General features: G+C 42.0%; 1 protein-coding gene across 2 annotated transcripts in view; it reads left to right on the top strand.

Moving 5' to 3' along the window:
- Positions 1–17,534, top strand: part of LOC147692480 (nesprin-2-like) — a 254,742-nt gene that overhangs the window by 159,110 nt on the left and 78,098 nt on the right. For both annotated transcript variants that reach the window (XR_015300040.1, XM_086938690.1), the window contains exon 4: positions 7,794–7,976. Coding sequence is in view for 1 of the 2 variants with exons in the window: in XM_086938690.1 (XP_086794816.1) it covers positions 7,794–7,976 (183 nt within the window). In the remaining variant the exon portion in view is untranslated. The remainder of the gene's footprint in view (positions 1–7,793; positions 7,977–17,534) is intronic.

Here is a 17,534-nt window from a genome sequence, read left to right on the forward strand (position 1 = left end):
GGTGTAAAGAGAAGTGACGTCCATAGACACCAGCATATAGGTGGATTTCCATCTGAAATCGATGAGTTTTTTCAACAAATCAGTTGTGTCCAAGACAAACGAGGGCAGACTTCTTACATGCTCTTGGAGAAAGAAGTCAATGTATCTGCTCACATTTTCTAAAAGACTGTTGCATGCAGAGATAATGGGTCTGCCAGGCGGTTGTTCTTGATTTTTGTGGACCTTTGGAATAAAATAAATTACCGGAGTTACAGGATGTTCATTTTTTAAAAACTTGTACTCCTCCATGGTCAACAGTCCTTTACTTCGCCAGGCAGACAACTTCAAATAAATATCATTCTTTGCTGCATTTGCATCTTGCAAGGTTATCCGCTTGTAACAGTCTTTATCATTCAATTGATTGTGAGCCTCCTCTAGATACATTTTCCTTGGCCACAAGACGACGTTGCCCCCCTTGTCTGATTGCCTTATGACTAGTTGTTTGTTTGCCTTTAATTTCTTAACCAGCTTGTGATATTCGCCATCTTTATAGTTGTACCGTTTGGTAGAGTGTGATGTTTTAATTTGCAGCTCCTTCAGTTGGGAGTTCACTCGCTCATGAAAAATGTCAATGTTGTCCTTGATCATTAGGGGACAGTACTTTGATTTAGGTCTGAAGGGGGTCTGGCATATCTTAGGAAGTGGTTCACCACCTAGTGCAGTTTGAGTCTCCGTAGGGATTGTTCTTTCCTCTTCTTGAATTTCAAATAGTTCCTGTGTTAGTGCTGCTCCTCGAACAACAGAATCATCGGACCCCTGATCACCTGTGAGGTCTGAAATCGACCCTTGTATGCCTGCGTTGTTACCATGGGCATCCAAGGAACGTGTAGCAAAATGTTTTCGCAACTTCAGTTTGCGTGTATATTTAAACATGTCGATTCTCGTTGCAGCGTAATCAAAATTACCCCTGGGGCTGTAGGACAGACCCAAAGATAGAATAGAGGTCTCTTTGGAAGTTAACACAGTATTCGATAGATTGATTACCGATTGTGAACTAGTTTGGGAGGTATTGGTCTCATTTACTGCTGTGCTTGGGGTGCCCGATTCTTGTTCCACCTGGATCGTGGTTTCCTGGGCTTTCCTCTTGTTGATGCGGCGTTTGTGGCACTTGCGCCTTTCGGCTCGCTTCCTATTGGCGCGCCAGCGCTGGCAGCCGCTGAACCCGATCTCAAAGTTGACTTGCGTTCTTGCTGTACCACTTCCATTTCTTCCCCCGGGGTATATTTGCGAAACCCCGACCGCAGTTGTCTTCTTATGTCATTATCAGACTCGCTTTCTGGCTGCGAACTGTCCCCCGAGACCGAGGACACCTCTATCTGTCCCGTAGCAGTTGATGTGCTTGGTGTGGTGTGCGCGATACTCTCAGTGATATTATGTTCCTTAAGCCAAGCAGATATCCATCAAACAAAAATTATTATCATTGACCAATGTAATTGGTGCTGAGTATGTCATTTTCTACACTGCTACTGTTTGGAGTAGATCACACCCTTCTTTGAAATTTTTATGTGGAGGAAGGTTGGATCAGAAATGGTTAATAGGAAGATAGGCATGATTGATAATTACTAACATGATCATGCCTCATAATACCTAACATTATGAGTAGAATACCAAGCAGTAGAAAGGACTGGGCAGAGGATAAATCAGATTCTTGATGCAGAATACACTTAGTCCCTGATTACAACTTTTCAGCTGATCGGTGGTGCAAAACACTGCGCTACCGCTACTCCGAAGGACACCCCACCGGCCCGCCTGCTTACAGCTTTCAAGCAGTCTGGCAGATGGGCGCCGCGGCGGTCCCATGGCAGTGCCTCTTTTAAAGGCTGTGGCGCCATTAAAAAAGGCACCACCATGGGTTCGCACTACAAAGTTCCTGCACGGCATGGACTCAAAAGTCCATGGCATGCAAGAACCTATGTGCATGCACACAAGGGGGCACATGTTACACCCCCCCTGTGTGCATTCACATTCAGTTGAGGCACAGGGGGCCCTGGTGGGTCCCCTTTGTTTCCTCTCCTCCAAGGGTTACATGGAGGAAGAACCTCCATCTAAACTCTGGAGGAGAGTACTCGTAATATGCTTGGCAGGACCGCAGAAGTCCCGCCAAACACATTGCTGCCTCTGACTGCTGTTCCAATGCCTAGAAACATTAATCTCTTCAGCTCCCATGGGATTATTCCCACTTTTTTACACATATGTTTATTGTTTCTAAATTATACAAAACAATTTGTAACACGAAACTCAAACACCAAATACAGCAGCTGGGTATTATCCCATACATACACAGCATTGAAGCACAACCTCAACAATGCAACACAGTATACCGTTTTAGATTTGGGCTCAATTTATAACTTGGCGGATGGGTTACTCCATCACAACAGTGACGGATATCCCGTCCGCTGAAATATAAATCCCATAGGAGCTAATAGGATTTATATTTCGGCAGATGGGATATCCGTCACCTTTGTGATGGAGTAACTCATCTGACGAGTTCTTAATAAGGCCCTAAGTTCCCTGTTTTTAATATATATTTATGACAATGGGTTCATTGCAGCCTTACCCATAGCAAAATAAGACATGGAACAACTAGGTAAAGAACAATTTATTTTCTACCCAGGAGACTGCTAACAGCAAACAATATGTTTTCATTTGGAAACGTTTTATGGATTTGAAGTCAGGAGGGGTAATGACTCTCTCACATGCAGGTATGAAGCTGTTGCTTGCTTTTAATCCTAACAAAGTCAAAAAAAGAGCACACCTCTTTGTGTGTTCAAATTATGTTCAACTAAAGTTAACTTGGAATTTCTATTCATTTTTTGGTTTTAATCAAGCACATTTTCAAACATTTTCATGCAGAATGCAATTAAAATGTCCTGATATGGAACATGTTTGATTCAGTGGCTATCACACAAGCCTTTACTATCAGCCAAAGTTTTGGGGCTGAGTCTCCAAAAAGTGTAAATCTACTTATGTGGGTTTATGCCTACATTTCAAGAAACTGGTTGATATTTTGGAACCTCTCAAAGAATTCCAAGAAGCACTCCTGACATTCCACTCATTCAATAATGTCATTTAAAAAAAAATATTTAAAGAGTTTTATATAGCACTGGCAAGACCCGAGGGTATCAGAGAAATTTGATTGTCAAACATTATCAAAGGCAGTATTGGATAAATAGGTTACAGAGCAGAGTCTTTTTTGAAGTCACATCGGTTACAGTTTAATAGTTATAGAATAGAGTCTTTAAAAAATCAGATCACAGAAATTCCTGAAGAGGGATAAACAGTATAGTGAAACTCGAGGAGGAGGTTTCATTTGGGATTCCGGTGGTATGATGGGCTTTAGAGCTTGAGGTGCTGATTGAGGAGAAGATTTTTTGATTGTCTTTTGAAGCTCATGTAGGAGGGGTTTGTCCTGATATTTACTGGGAGGGAGTTCCAGATTTAGGGGGCATTGCCCGAGAAAGAGCGTGTTAGGACTTTACAAACATTTTTATGGGGGTATGTGAAGCATAGTGTTGGAGCTCCTTAAGTTTCACGTCTGTCCTGCCTTTGTGAGTTTGGAAGCAAGGTAGGCTGGTTTCCCTGTGTGAAGGGCATTGTGAGTGAGATAGGCAGTTGTGTAGCAGCCATGGGCTTCAATCGGGAGCCACTTTAGATTTTTCATGGAGGGGGAGATGTGATTGAGATATTTGATTCCAGTCACCATACTTGCTGCTGCATTAGATGTGGCTCATAATGAAGTTAGGGACTACTCCACGGTGCTAGTTTTGTAGTCCAATCGTGTAAGAACCAAAGCTTGCGTGGCGGTTATTAGATCATTCTGCGGGAGTAAAGGCTTGATTTTATGTTGAAGTTTTAGGTTGTAGAATGCAGTCTTCACTGTATTCTTTGTGTGTCGGTACATACTCATTCTTGGGTCCAGGGTGATCCCCAGGGATTTGACAGAATCAGCCAGAGTCAGTTTCTAGTTCTGAGCATCAATAGTATTTATCCTTTCTTGGACTTGGGTGGTCTGTCCCTTGTTTGGGAGGAGGACATCCATCTTGTCTTGGTTGAGTTTCAGGTGGTTGTGTGTTAACAAGTTTTGGACTTTAATGAGCATAGTATTTAGAAGTCTTAAAAGCTATAGTGAGGGTATTTCTAAGTAGAGCTGGGTGTCGTTAGCATACAGGTGGTATTGAATTAACATTCCATGTCATATTGTTTAATCATGACGGTGAGGGGTTTCATGTAAATATTGAAGAGTGTAGCTGAGAGCACTGAGCCTTGGGGACACCCCTGGTTATGGCGGTTAAATCTGAAAATGTGTTTTTTATTTTTATTTGTTGGGAGCGGCTATGTAGGTAAGAGGCGGACCATTTCACAGTCAAGCCATCAGCTCCAATCTGTTTATGGAGGGATTTTAGAAGCACCTTGTGGTCAACCATGTCAAAGGCCCCTGACAAGTCTAAGAGAATGAGTAGCCAACATTTTTTAGCGTCAAGGGACTTGTGTATGTCCTCTGCTATTGTCAGATTAGCTGTTTTCATGCTGCAACCCTTCTTGAAACCCGAATGGAATTTCCCAAATGCAATATCAGTAATGTCCTTATTCTCTCTTACTTCACCCATGAGTTGTTCTATAGCTCATTCACCTTAAATGATAAACCCTATTCAACATAAAGCCATTAATGAAAATGCTCAAGGAAATGTCGGCGGCTCCTGCCAAACTCTAACCTTCCCATATAGAACTTGAAATTCCTCCTGCTTACATAATCAAGGGCCTTCTCAGGATCAATATATGTGCAAAAGGCTCGTCACTAACGATTCCTATTGCTATTTAGTAAGCCAATCAATGTCCTACAATTAGTCATACTATGCCTCAAAGAAATAAAATGAAATTGAGAGGGATGAATAATTAATTTGGGCATACATGTGTTTGCTCCTGTTGTCATTACCAAAACCAAGACCATAATGTTGAGAGTCAGTAAATAAATCAATTGATAATTCTCACGTTTTAAATGCTATCTTTCAGGTTTTGGTATTCGTTTTATTTCATTTAATTATTTTCAATAGGTTTAAATAAAGCATATGAATAGTATGCATATTTTACGACAGTCACATATTCTTTTACACAACATTATCACAATATCTTATTAAAGTAATTCTTGTGCACTTGAAATCATGAGTACTTTGCCAGAATCCAGCTCAATTTTCCAATTTCATCAGAAAACATTTATGATACATAGGTTGTAGTCAATTAAATACATTAGAAAAGATATGTGCTTCTTCAATAAATGTATAATGATAATAATGCAGTCATTTTAATGCATCCATAACACACCTGATATTGTGGTCCCCAGTATTGGCCAATTGGTAATTGACAAGCACTATATTGGGTCTTGCTCAATGCTATAGAATGTGGGTTGACAACTCATTACAGCCACCCTCCCAAGCCATAAGAGGTGCAATATTCAATGCATTTATTGCCTGCCTGCCCTGGACTCTCATGACAGAACAGTATTCTGGCGTACTGTTGTCATTGCCCCAAATTGGTAATAAAATCCAAATTTGCTGGATGGCAATTATTTGAGTGGTGCTGTTTATGTAATAGGCATGTTTTCAAACAAGTGTCCACCCTTCTAGTAAATACTCCTAATATATACCAAATGTACTTCTTATGCAGACAGTGACATCTACTTACAAAATACTAACCTCTAAAAGTTTAAAAAACCTTAACCCATTTCATTCAATATGATAGGAAACGTCCTGTACCTTATTCTTGGTATGTAGAAAATTCTTACAAAGTAACCTGGGTATGAAATCTTTTGAAACCCCATTAGTTAAATGTCCTTTTTCCAGCAATATAGAGAAAGACCCCAGGTTGATATCAGACCCAACCCTTTACATACTGACCCTATGATAGATGTTCTTCTGACAACTGGACCCTCTACTTCATCGATTGATCTATGAAGGTATGGAAGCCATACTGGTGCTCTAAATGCTAACACCAGCCTGGTTATATCTCAATAAGTGGCTATCTAGCAATATATCTCTTGAGTGTGTTAGCCTGCCTATGAACTATAGCTCATTTTGTTCAATGCTCGCTGTATCATATGGAGCCATATGGAAATGAAAGGGTTCACATAAGAATGGTGCTACAATTTCAAAACATTCTTTGTATAGGTCTCAGGTGATCTTATCCAATCTGGGAACTGTACAGAGAGTCAGCTGTGGAATGACAGTTAGATCCTATAAGGCCTGAATTTCTGCATCCAACCTCATTCTCATCGTATGCTCTTTCGATAGTTACCACTATCTTGACATGGTTTTTGAATTAGATTTGTAGATCATTAAGGTGGTTACATAAAACTTCTACTGATAGTTTTGTGGTATTTGTTCTCACACTTCCTTCTATATGTTATGTGTAACAAAGAAGATCTCATGTGGAGCCAAAAACATTACTTACCAGTAACAGGATATACATGTTCTTCTGTGGTCAGCCTGCAGATGCTCCATGTATTTTTCAGTAAAACATTTATGAGTTACATTGCACCAAAATGAAATTAGGATATTTTAAAGGTAAGTCTCTGTAAGATAGCTCACCAGCAGCTGCAAACGGGCATTTTTTAAAGTGTGGGGCCAGCTTGTTTCAGAGTTCTATAATCTGTGTATTAGGGTCCGACTAAAGAAGTAGCTACTATGATGGTAAAATCAGTTTTAGCTCTCTGCTTGGAGTCAGGATTTGAAGAACCATGTATCATGCATATTATACACAGGAATTAAGGCCCGATTCACCATGCCTTTGCATAGTCCTTGTGTCGCACAGGGTAGCGCAAGGACAATGCAAAGGCTACATTGAAATATTTACAGAGCCACACAAGGGGCGATTTGCTCTAGCTTGCATGTCTTTGCAAAGAAATGTAAGGCAACGCAGCTGCTAGCGCAGCGTTACGTTACATTTCGAGTTCGGAGGCGTTCCATGGGTGAAGCGCTGGTGTTCCAATCCCAATGGAAGAGGTGTGGCGCTGCGGCCAGGGTGACTGACGCTGGAATCTGGGGATCACGGTTCAGTTCAATCCCCGGCACCGGCGGCAGATTAGTCCAGCACCATGTGACTCTGGGCAATAGCTTGCTTAATCTTCCTGGCGGCCCACAGCGCCTAGAGACCCTCACGGGTGATTGTGCGCTTTACAAATGTGGATTTACCTTACCATGTACCCACAGAATTAGGTGCATTCTCAGATTTACTAAAGCTAGTAAACCTGTGAATGCATTAAAATGCTAAACTTTTCCCAGTGAGGCGTAAAAGGGAAAAATATTTTTTTTCTCCTTGTTACTTCCTCCTTCCATGTGTGCTGCATTCTGAATCACACATAGAAATAGGGAAATTACTCTAAGGAGTGTTTTGTGCATCAGGGTATTACTTCCTGCAAAAAACAATCCTGCCTGCAACACAGGCACCCTTGCACCATGTGTAAGTGTGCCTGCTTTGGCGTTAGGCAGCACACGGTGTGCCAGCGCAAGGAGAAAACAGAAATGCTCTATATTTTTGTGAATATAGATGATTTCTGCTCCAACTTTGCTTGCTGCCCTGCGTTGAGTGAAAATTTGGAAATATGCGCCCCAATGTCTTATACTTATTTGTAAAATACTCGTGCTTGGTGGCAGTTTACGTTTGTGGGTAGCTTATACCTTTCTGATATGGCCTGTGGACTCTTGGTCAGTATCAATGCAGGACTTTTGCTGGCCCTCACAGTGAACCCATCTTTTGTTTAGGTTCTGCTAAGGCAGGTTCGTGAGAGGTTGGGGCAGCTGGAGTCCTTGAACAGACAGTATCGGCAACTCACGCAGATCAATGGAATTGGTCTTCAAACTCGACTAAGAGCCATGGTCCAGGAGTGTAACCAGCGATGGGATCGGCTGCAGAAGCAGGCACAGGCCATACACAAGCGACTGAAGGTATAGTTAATCTTCCAAAACAATAAGAACTGCCTAATGTCTCACAGATGCCAACTTGTATGACAACTTACCGCCTTATCTTAGGGTATCAGTATTCTATCCTGTGTTTAAAAACTTGTCACACTTGGCTACTTATCCCTCATCTTCCGCCCTATCATTAATCTGTTTTTAATTGTCAATCCGCCCTACAGCTTCTAACCTTGGCAGAGCAAATGCATATTCAAAGAAGCCCTCTGGTTCCACCCTTTTCTAAAGGTGCCAACATGTCCTACAGTTAACAATCTACATTGCAGCTGTCAACCCACTCATGAGTTATCAATCTCCACTACAACTTGAAAACATGATCCACAGTTGTCCACATTTACCAACAAGTAACGCCTATTTGCACAGGAGCAACACTTGTTACATTAAACTTGTGTGCAAGAAACAATATCCTCAATTCATTGGCAAAAGCTCAGTGCTATTTTTGGTGTTATTAATTTCTCCTACATACAACAAAAGAAGGAAGCTGGGGCTGAGCTTACAGTGCAACATTCCTCTGTGTTTCTAAGCGTTGCCATAAAATGTGTCCTTATAACTTAAACTGCTAACATTTTTTACAATAAGCAGAATACAGGATGAACCAAACCTGACAGAATTTAAACCCTTAGGGTTACAAAACCTGTTGAAAAGACACATTATTCAACCAATAAACGTATCTGACTTGCTAAAGGTTCACACAGTAGCAAATGTTGTGAATTGAGATACCCCAATGCCACAACTCTCCCCTCTAACTTGCTCATTCCTGATCAGTCAGTACTTAACTACTTTTACAAAATTAGCACTGTCTGGCGTTGGAATCCCACTAACAGGTGCTATATTATCTTATGGTAGGTACAGAGTGCTAGTTACTGTCAACTCATACTAAGCTGTCATCCTAACCCTCCTCTAACGTATCCTCGACTATGAACTACCAGTTTTTATTTTAGAAACATTTAGCACTTATGGTATTTAAAGGATGCTATGTGATCTTGAATATTTCATAAGCAAGGATAAAGAAAGTCCCAACGCCTCTTTTTCCGATATTCACCCATTCTCATTATCCAGAAATGGGGTAACACTTCTAGTTGAGGTGGGCAAGCCAACAAATTAACAGAGAAAGCCGAACCAACGAGCCAATGCTCAACAAGTTACTCATGCAACAAAACATCATGTTAGAAAACAATAAGGTGACTTCAGCATTTAAAAAAGAAATGTTTTTTGGAACACAGGTTTTACGGGTTTTACCTTAGTACATCAGATTATTTGATGAATATTTATCAAAAGAGAACTCGTAAGAGTTTTTAAACATGAACTGACAAAAATTCTTGCCACACCCTGACAACAATATTAGGAACTGAGAAATCAGCTGTCATCTACTAAGAGGAGTAAGTCAGTTGTCATGTTTAAAATTCCAGATCTTTAAGTGGGCTGGGTCCCTCTGGGTCTCAGACCTTGTATTAATAAAACACAGACATTGAAACGGGTACCCATCAGGGTCTATATTCATTAACTTTACAGGCAAAATCAACTATTGATTTCTGAACAATGCAATTCAGCAATTTAGTTCCTGTTTATGTTTTACATTTTTTACTTAATCTTTCATTCCCTTAAAGTGCTTCCTATTTCCAGTATGTTGTTGTTTTGTATTTTCTTTCTTGTACCATATTACCTTTGTAAAATGCTTACTTTCAACTGAATCACCTCCAAGAGTATAGAACTGCAACAATTGAGAGCTGTGGAGTTGGGGGGAAGGCACTGTGAGTTTCGCACACAGTCTGTAAGGGGGTCAGAAAGGTATTTAGAATACATGGCCATCCAAGCCTTGGCCTCTCTGATAAGCGCACAGAGCAATGGTCACTTCTTCCAGTTGCAATTGTGAATCTGTGCAAATGTACGTGAACAGCGATTAACTTGTAAAAGAATGAGTGCTGGTGCCCAGGGCTCTACTTAGTAGCCTGTGGCCGGTGCAATTGAATGTCTGTGCATGAATACCAGGGCTATTTAGCCCTAAATCCACCTCAGGCCCCCTTTAATCCACCACCAGACATTCCTTAACCCTTTTCTCACGCCTGCAGGTTCCTGCTTTCTCTCTTTGTGACAGATTTTCAGATTTTCTCTTTCGTCATCTTTCTGTTTTTTTTGTTTTTCCCTGCCTTGCTCTCGTAAATGTCTGATGCAGAAAAATAAGTGCCAGTCCACAAAAATGAGTGCCGGTGGCCCCACCAGCAACCACTGGTTCAAATTAAGCACTGTGTGTGAAGGCAGTACACAGTTGTTATCACATTGACAATGTGAAAGTAAAAGAAAATGCAGGTCTTATAGGTGAGTGAGTGAGTGTGTTGGGTGATTGGGGGTGGTGAAGTGAAGGAGATGCAAGGAAGTGCATTCAGGAGAGAGTGAAAAGAGAGTGCTAAAGAGGTATAAGATATGCAGATTGAGAGAATGTGAAGAGAAAAAGGTGTGCATTTCTAACCAAGTGAAAATAACACAAACGTTTGAGACTCTCTGAAGACCACTACCCTTTCCACAGACCTCACTAATACTTATTTTACAGTCTCCTAATTTCAGAATTAAAACATTTGCAATATTAACTATTTACAACAAAGTCATTACTTTTGCTCATTTATCTTCAACAACTAACAACTTTGGCAAAACCTGGCTGGTTTTGGACGAGTGTCAGTTGCTGTGTAATATATCTGGGTGCAATAACAAAAAGTTCAAAGGGGCACCAAAATAAAGGTCAGGCGGCATGCTATTCAAATCACAGAAATGCAGTTTACGTTTTTAGGCCACACCCTAATTAAATAGGTGATGTTCTATTTAGAGACCCCCATACAATTTTCATCCCACTTTAAGCCAGGCATAGATGGAGAAACATTGTAGGCTAATAAATTAAACCCTATCGGTTTTTGTACAACATACATCCTGAATCCACATATTTCAAGATGCTATCAAGTGTGATAGTGAACAAAAATAGAGGGTCAGTTAAATAAGTTAATTGCCTTGGATCACACAATTTGGTCTGTAGTGTCCTCCTCAGTCTGGGTACATGAAAATGATCATGCCACACACAGAGCTCGGAAGTCCACGTCTATATTCTTCAGAGTGTAACCGTTAACTGAACGTACTACGTCATGAATTTTCTTAATCACACCCAATCACTTACGTCACTATTCTACGGAGTCTGTCAAGGGCTGGAGGGGCACCACTATCTCTAACACACATGGCACTGCATCTCCCCTCTCATTAAATAAAAAGTACACAAAAATACATATATACATCATAACTCTTCAATGAGTCTTTGAGGTGCTTGAACCAATCTTCCAGATCTCGTTGTGTGAGGTTGAGGAAACATAGGAGGTATTGAAGAGCATTCGCGGCTGGCACAGGTGACACAGGCACAGGTGCAGTCTTTGGGCACTCCTGGCTCCTAGTTGGAAGGCTCTCACTTATAAAACATCAGGAGTCAACAAACCTTGAGGGAAGTGTTTAAAATAAGCAGAACCTCTTGTAATGGACTTTCCAGGACTATGAGCAGTCACCATGTGTCCTTCGCTAGTCTGTATCCTCAGTGGGTCAGCATTAAAAGGAGCCTCAGACTTGCATTTCCATTTCTGCCTTGACAATGACTTGGTCTCCTCTTTTGAATACAGCATTTCTAGTACAGCAGCATCTATCCACGTAGGACTTTATTTTGTGATTGTGAGATGAATCAGTAGTGCAAAGTTTATCAGTCAATAGATCTTTGAGTGGTCCAGTGTGGCAATTTGGTTCACATGGCTCTTCTAAACATTAAGGTGGCAGAGCTTTCACCGGTGGTAGAATGGGGAGTTGACCTATATGCACGAATAGTAGAGTGAAGCATTGATTTGAGTGCAAGTCTTACCTGCGCAGCACGCTGAACTGTCTTCCTTAGGGTGCTCATAAATTGCTTGACAACATTTTTCACCTGAGGCCAGAGAGGAGTGTTTTTCTGATGCTTGACATTTAGGTGAATGAGGAAATCTTTAAATTCTCGACTATTAAAAGGTGGGTCATTGTCATATTTCAAAATCGAAGGAACACCCAGGTTGCAACAATGCTTTCTAGTCTCTCAATTACCCTTTTGTGAGTGGTTGTTGACAGATCTTCCAGAAGAGGAAAATGGGAATATTCATCAAAACCTACTAGTAGATGATGACCCTTGTCAAGAGGTCCAAGGAAATCAATTGCAATGTTCTTCCATGCATGCTTTCGAAAATCAGACATGTTTAACGGATGCAGGGTTGTTTTAGAAGACAAGGCCCTTAATTCCTTCTCAACTCTTTCATCAAGATCAGGGAACCACACTCGGCCCCGTAGAGCTTGTTTGGTAGCAACAACTCCACAATGTCCCTCATGTGCCTGTTTAACAACTTTTAGCCTCAAGCTCTCAGATATAACAATTCTTGATCCTTTTAATATAATACCTTCTGTGGTAACCTAAAGTTCTTCCTGTCCATTTCTGAATTTCTGGTATTCAAGGACATCATGAAGAGATCGAGTCTGTTTTCTCCAAGATTGATGTGCAGATCAAGCTTCTGGCAGCAATGATTGGTTTCAGTGATATGGCAGCAAGGGTACTGGATTTATTTGAAGATGTAGTTAATATAAGCATCAGCCGCTTTAGATGTGATGCCATGACTGCAATGGTACACATGAGAAGTAGTCAGCAGGATTTTAATTGTTTCCCGTATGAGTTACAATCATGCACTGCTGTACTCATATTCCTGCAGTTGCAACCCCCACCTCCAATGCGAGAGGGCATCTTGGCTTTAGGATTGTCGAAAATAGTGAGTACTGTTTGGTGGTCGGGGACACCGTGAAGTGCTTTACATACAGGAACACAGGAAGATGCTCATAAGCCCACACCACATTGAGGCTTTCATTTTCAGGTTGTGAATAAGCACTTTCCATCTGTGACAAACTCCGGTGAGCATAAGCCACAATGTGTCTTGGTGCATTAGGATGTCCATCAGCAGTGGCTACACTGCAATTGCGGAGGAGCGTCACCCCACTGCCTGGCTCAGAGCGGCCAAATGTAAAATAAAACGATGTTCTTGCATCGTTTTATTTTGCATTTGCCAGCTGTTAGCCAGTGCTGTTGGGAGGGGCGGGCCGAGGCATGGGAAAGGGAGGAGGAGGGCTATGCGCACTCCACTCCCTAATTGCTCATGTGTGTTTGGCCGGCTTCTCAGGCCGACCAAAACACACATGTTCACTGATGTTTTCTCCAGCACAGCTGCATTGAGCAGCCGGGCTGGAGAAACCCTGAGACTCCCTGGCCTGAGCGGAGAGTCTTTCTAGCCCAATCAGGCCAATCCACGTCCAGGGAAGTTTAAACAAAAGGTTTTTCTAACCCCCCCCCTGCATGCGACCCCTTCAATGTACCCTCCACCGTCTACCACCCTTTGTTTATGGCAGCCGCCACTGATGTCCATAGTGCTGGGCAAGCATGGCACATAACCACTCTGGGCTGGCATCAACAACAAACTTTGTTTGCAGTTTTGAATCAAAGTATGCCATTTTAGTGGCATTGTCAATCGCATGTTTGATTTTCTTGAAGCTTTGTTCACATTCACAAGACTATCTTAATGACATTTTTGGTTTTGTTAAGTCACTCAATGGGGCACATATGTACCTTGAACAGTAACTGGCCATTCAAAGGAAGAATCATAGCATAGTTACATCTTGTAGGGAAAAAGTGGATGACAGAGCCTGTACTTTATTTAGATCTGGAGTCATTCCCCCATAAGTAAAGATATGACCAAAGAACTTGAGCTTTATTTTATGAAACTCACACTTGCTGCATTTTTAAGTGAGACCTCCAGCCACAAGTGCACAACACACTTGTGTCAGAGCTTTATCATGTTCCTTTTGTGTGGCTCCAAAATCCAACATGTCATCACTGTAATTGAAAGTATTTGTGAATGGCTGTATTATGCGACGAATGACATCCTGAAAGAGTTCTGCAGCTGATGACACTCCGAAACATAGTATTTTAGATCTTAACCCCTTCGCTGCGGCGGCTATTCCGCCGCAGCGCTAAGGGGGCGGGGGGGCGCGCGGCGGGCGCATGCTGGTGACGGAACTGCTCCGTCACCAGCTGCGGTTGAGCTGTTCTCACGACGGAGCGGTTCCGTCATGGCCCGCCCCGCTCAATAGAACGCGCCGCGCAGGCGCGAAATCAGCGCGGCGCAGGCGCGGCGGCCGGGCCATGACGGAACCGCTCCGTCATCAGCACAGCGCCACCGCGGCTGATGACGGAGCGGTTCCGTCATCAGCATGGAACGAGTTAATAAACCAATATGAGTTGAAAAGGTGGTAATGTACCTGCAATTTATGTTCAGCTCGAATTGGTGATACCCTTTGTTCAAATCAAAGCAGGAAAAATCTTTGGCTCCATTCAGTTGCGTAATCATGTCAGCATTATGCGGACCCGGAAGTCATTCTCTTTCAATCACCTCGTTAGCTTAGCTCATATCAATGCAGATGCGTACGGATCCTCCACTATCCTTCTAAGGCACTACCAACATAGGGGACACCCATGGCCTCAGACCAGTGGATTGCACCATTATGTCATGCTTTAGTAGCATCTCAAGTTCATTCTCAATGGCCTCTTGTAAATGAAACGCAATTTGGCGATGTCGATAAGCAACAGGACAGATGTCCTCATTTATTTGAAGTTGCAATTTCATTGTCTTAAGTCTCCCTAGTTCATGAAACAAGGATGGAAACTGATAAATTATCTCATGATAGGCACTGACTTTGTAGTTTACAGTAATCAGCCCTGTGTCTGCAGCAGTGCTGAAACTGAGTAAACATGCTTTTGATGAAGCGCTTGGACTTTCATCTTTTTATGCTTCACAGTTGCTATAAATGAACCTTTGCTTTGCTGTGGTATCAAAGCAGGCCACGTATATTCTTTGGTTTGCGACAGAGTTAAACGGGGCACTGTAGACAGTTCATTGTACTTTTCCGCAGACATTGTTTATCAACTCGCCACTGTCTATGATAAAAGGTATAGAGCACCCATTCACCTTCAGTGTGAATTTGGGGCACGTTCCAGAAGAATCTCGCTTCAACCAACATTCTTCCTTGCAGGAATCTAATCCTACATGTTCACCCTGGCCAGTGGTCAATGTCGACAACACCCATCTTCCTCACTGTTGCTTGACAATGATGGTGATGAACTTTTATACGAGGAATTTTATGACAATCAACTGATGTTGCTGCTTGGCTTTGTGGGTGCGGTGGGAACGTCTCTGGAACAATTTGGCATCTATTTTGTTTTCTCAATGTGATGCACTTGATCTGTCCTTTGCTTTGCAAACCATTACAGAATGGTTCCCTTTTCCGCAGACTTTGCATATCAGTCAATGACGGGACATTTACCTTCATGTGGAAAGGAAAATGCACATTGAAAACACAACTTCTTTTGCTCAGGAAAAATTACTTTGTAGCCATCTGCCTTGTATTTTGGCTAACTTTTCACGCTCAGCGCTGGTTCATTTTGGGCTGTTCCAGCCTCTGTGCTGGGCACTTGTGTGTCAGCTCTTTCTTCCATTCTAGCTCCTATGAGTACTAGCTCCAAGCTTCAGCACTCGCCATCTGAAGGAATCGGAGAGACAATCATCTATTACCCTGAGAAACATGGCCTCTTCATTGTTGAACTCATTGAACTGGGAATGCTTGATGAGCAAATCAAGTCTTTCTATAAATTCATCCATCATTTCACCAGCTTTCTTTCTTGACTGAAAATGTACCTTTCATAGTCGACATTTGGCATTGGATTGAAGTTGGTGTTTAACGCCTCTTTGATTTGATGGTATGTCATTTCATCACTGTGTAGTATTTTCTTTATCACTTCTTTTACTCTTTCCCCCACCAAATTCTTTGAATATTTAATGATCTTTTTGGCATTTGCTTCTTACAGCGCATCAATGAAATCATTGAAGGATTCGATCCATCTGTCACCAATATTCTGATTTTTGGCAGTATCGAGGAAAGACATGGTTTTAGGAATGCAGAGGCATCATAACCGGTGAAACATTCTGCTGTCTGGAGCGGCTGCTGCCCACACAGACCAGCACCTTCATTAGGCACTAGCCATGTGATAACATTTGGGATGTCGTGCCTGCTTCCTGGTTGTGAACCACCGCCTTCTTCTATGGTCATGATTAGCAGCTTTGTTTCTTGTACAGAATGGTCCCCAATCTCACCTCTTTTCACTGTACCTGGTTTCTACTTCCTTTAGAGTTTCTTTGTCTCAAATATTTTTCCGCTTTTAGCCCTTCCTTGCACTCGGCTATCAAAGCCTTTAGTGCTTCTCTGGTTGTTGCTGCCTTTATTGTTGTGCTACTGTATAAATGATGGCTCTGTGTTAGGCTGTGGCGCAGGAACTATTGTCTCGACTTTACCAACAAATTCTAGTCGACCACAAACAAATGTTTTGTAAAGCCTTCCCTTTCATCGCAGGTCTTGCACTGGCTTGGGTGGTGATTTGAATCCAAATACGCCAACCGTCAATTTTTTCACTGCGACTGAGGTACACATGGCATATACAAGCAGTTTGCTGCACCACAACAAACTCTCCGGGAGAGCGCTCTTGGTTCTTCGGGTTGCAGGGTTTTTGGAATCCCCTATCTTGTCACCTGTTGTAGCATTCTCCCCAGCCCGGCTACATGTAAATAATAACGCCACACAGAGAGCTCAGTATTATAAGACTTTATTCTTCAGAGTGTAACCGTTTACTCAACGTACTACGTCATTAATTTTCTAAACCACACCCAATCACTCACATATCTATTCTAGGGTGTCCGTCAGGGACCAGATGAGTCCCGCTATCTCTAACACATATGACTCTGTGTGTTATGCTGCTACATGGTCAAACAAGAAAGCCTGGATTGAGTCCAGATTTTCCAGTTCTTTAATTTGCAATTCAGATACTAGATGGTTATCTCTTTCTGAAATTAAAGGTTCATTAATGCTTTTACCTGAAGGATGAGATTAGAGCGTGGGTGACAGGCATAATGCAAAATTTCCTAGCTAAGGTGGAGGAAAGTTTCAATTCTATTAATGACACGGAGTCGAGGATTAGGCTTTTCTCTCTTCAATTTATTAGCTCCAACAGTTTTACAAAGAGACACAAAACCAAATACAAAACTACATTTCCCATGAGCACAGGGAAAATGGAAACAAACAAAGTTCAACAGAGGCAGCCAATCCTGCGTGAGGACGTCCCATAACTTCCCCCGCGGACACTCTATCCTCCTCTTTCCTCGTGCGACCCCATCAAGGCGGTCTTTGGTTATTCCTGTTTGCCAGTCTCCGACCCTAAGGCAAGAAAAAGCATGTAGGTAAGACCAAGGGACTAGAACCCTATGTAATAGGGAAAAAACTTTATTAACATGATACTGCAAAAAGAGAAGTAAAGAGCAATGGCAAATCAGAAGTCTATCGTCAAAAATATCTCTTCGTAAACATCTACTCACCGTACATACGCAGAAATTCGGGGCG

Source organism: Lissotriton vulgaris, chromosome 9, assembly GCF_964263255.1.
Source record: "Lissotriton vulgaris chromosome 9, aLisVul1.2, whole genome shotgun sequence".
Lineage (NCBI taxonomy): Eukaryota > Metazoa > Chordata > Amphibia > Caudata > Salamandridae > Lissotriton > Lissotriton vulgaris.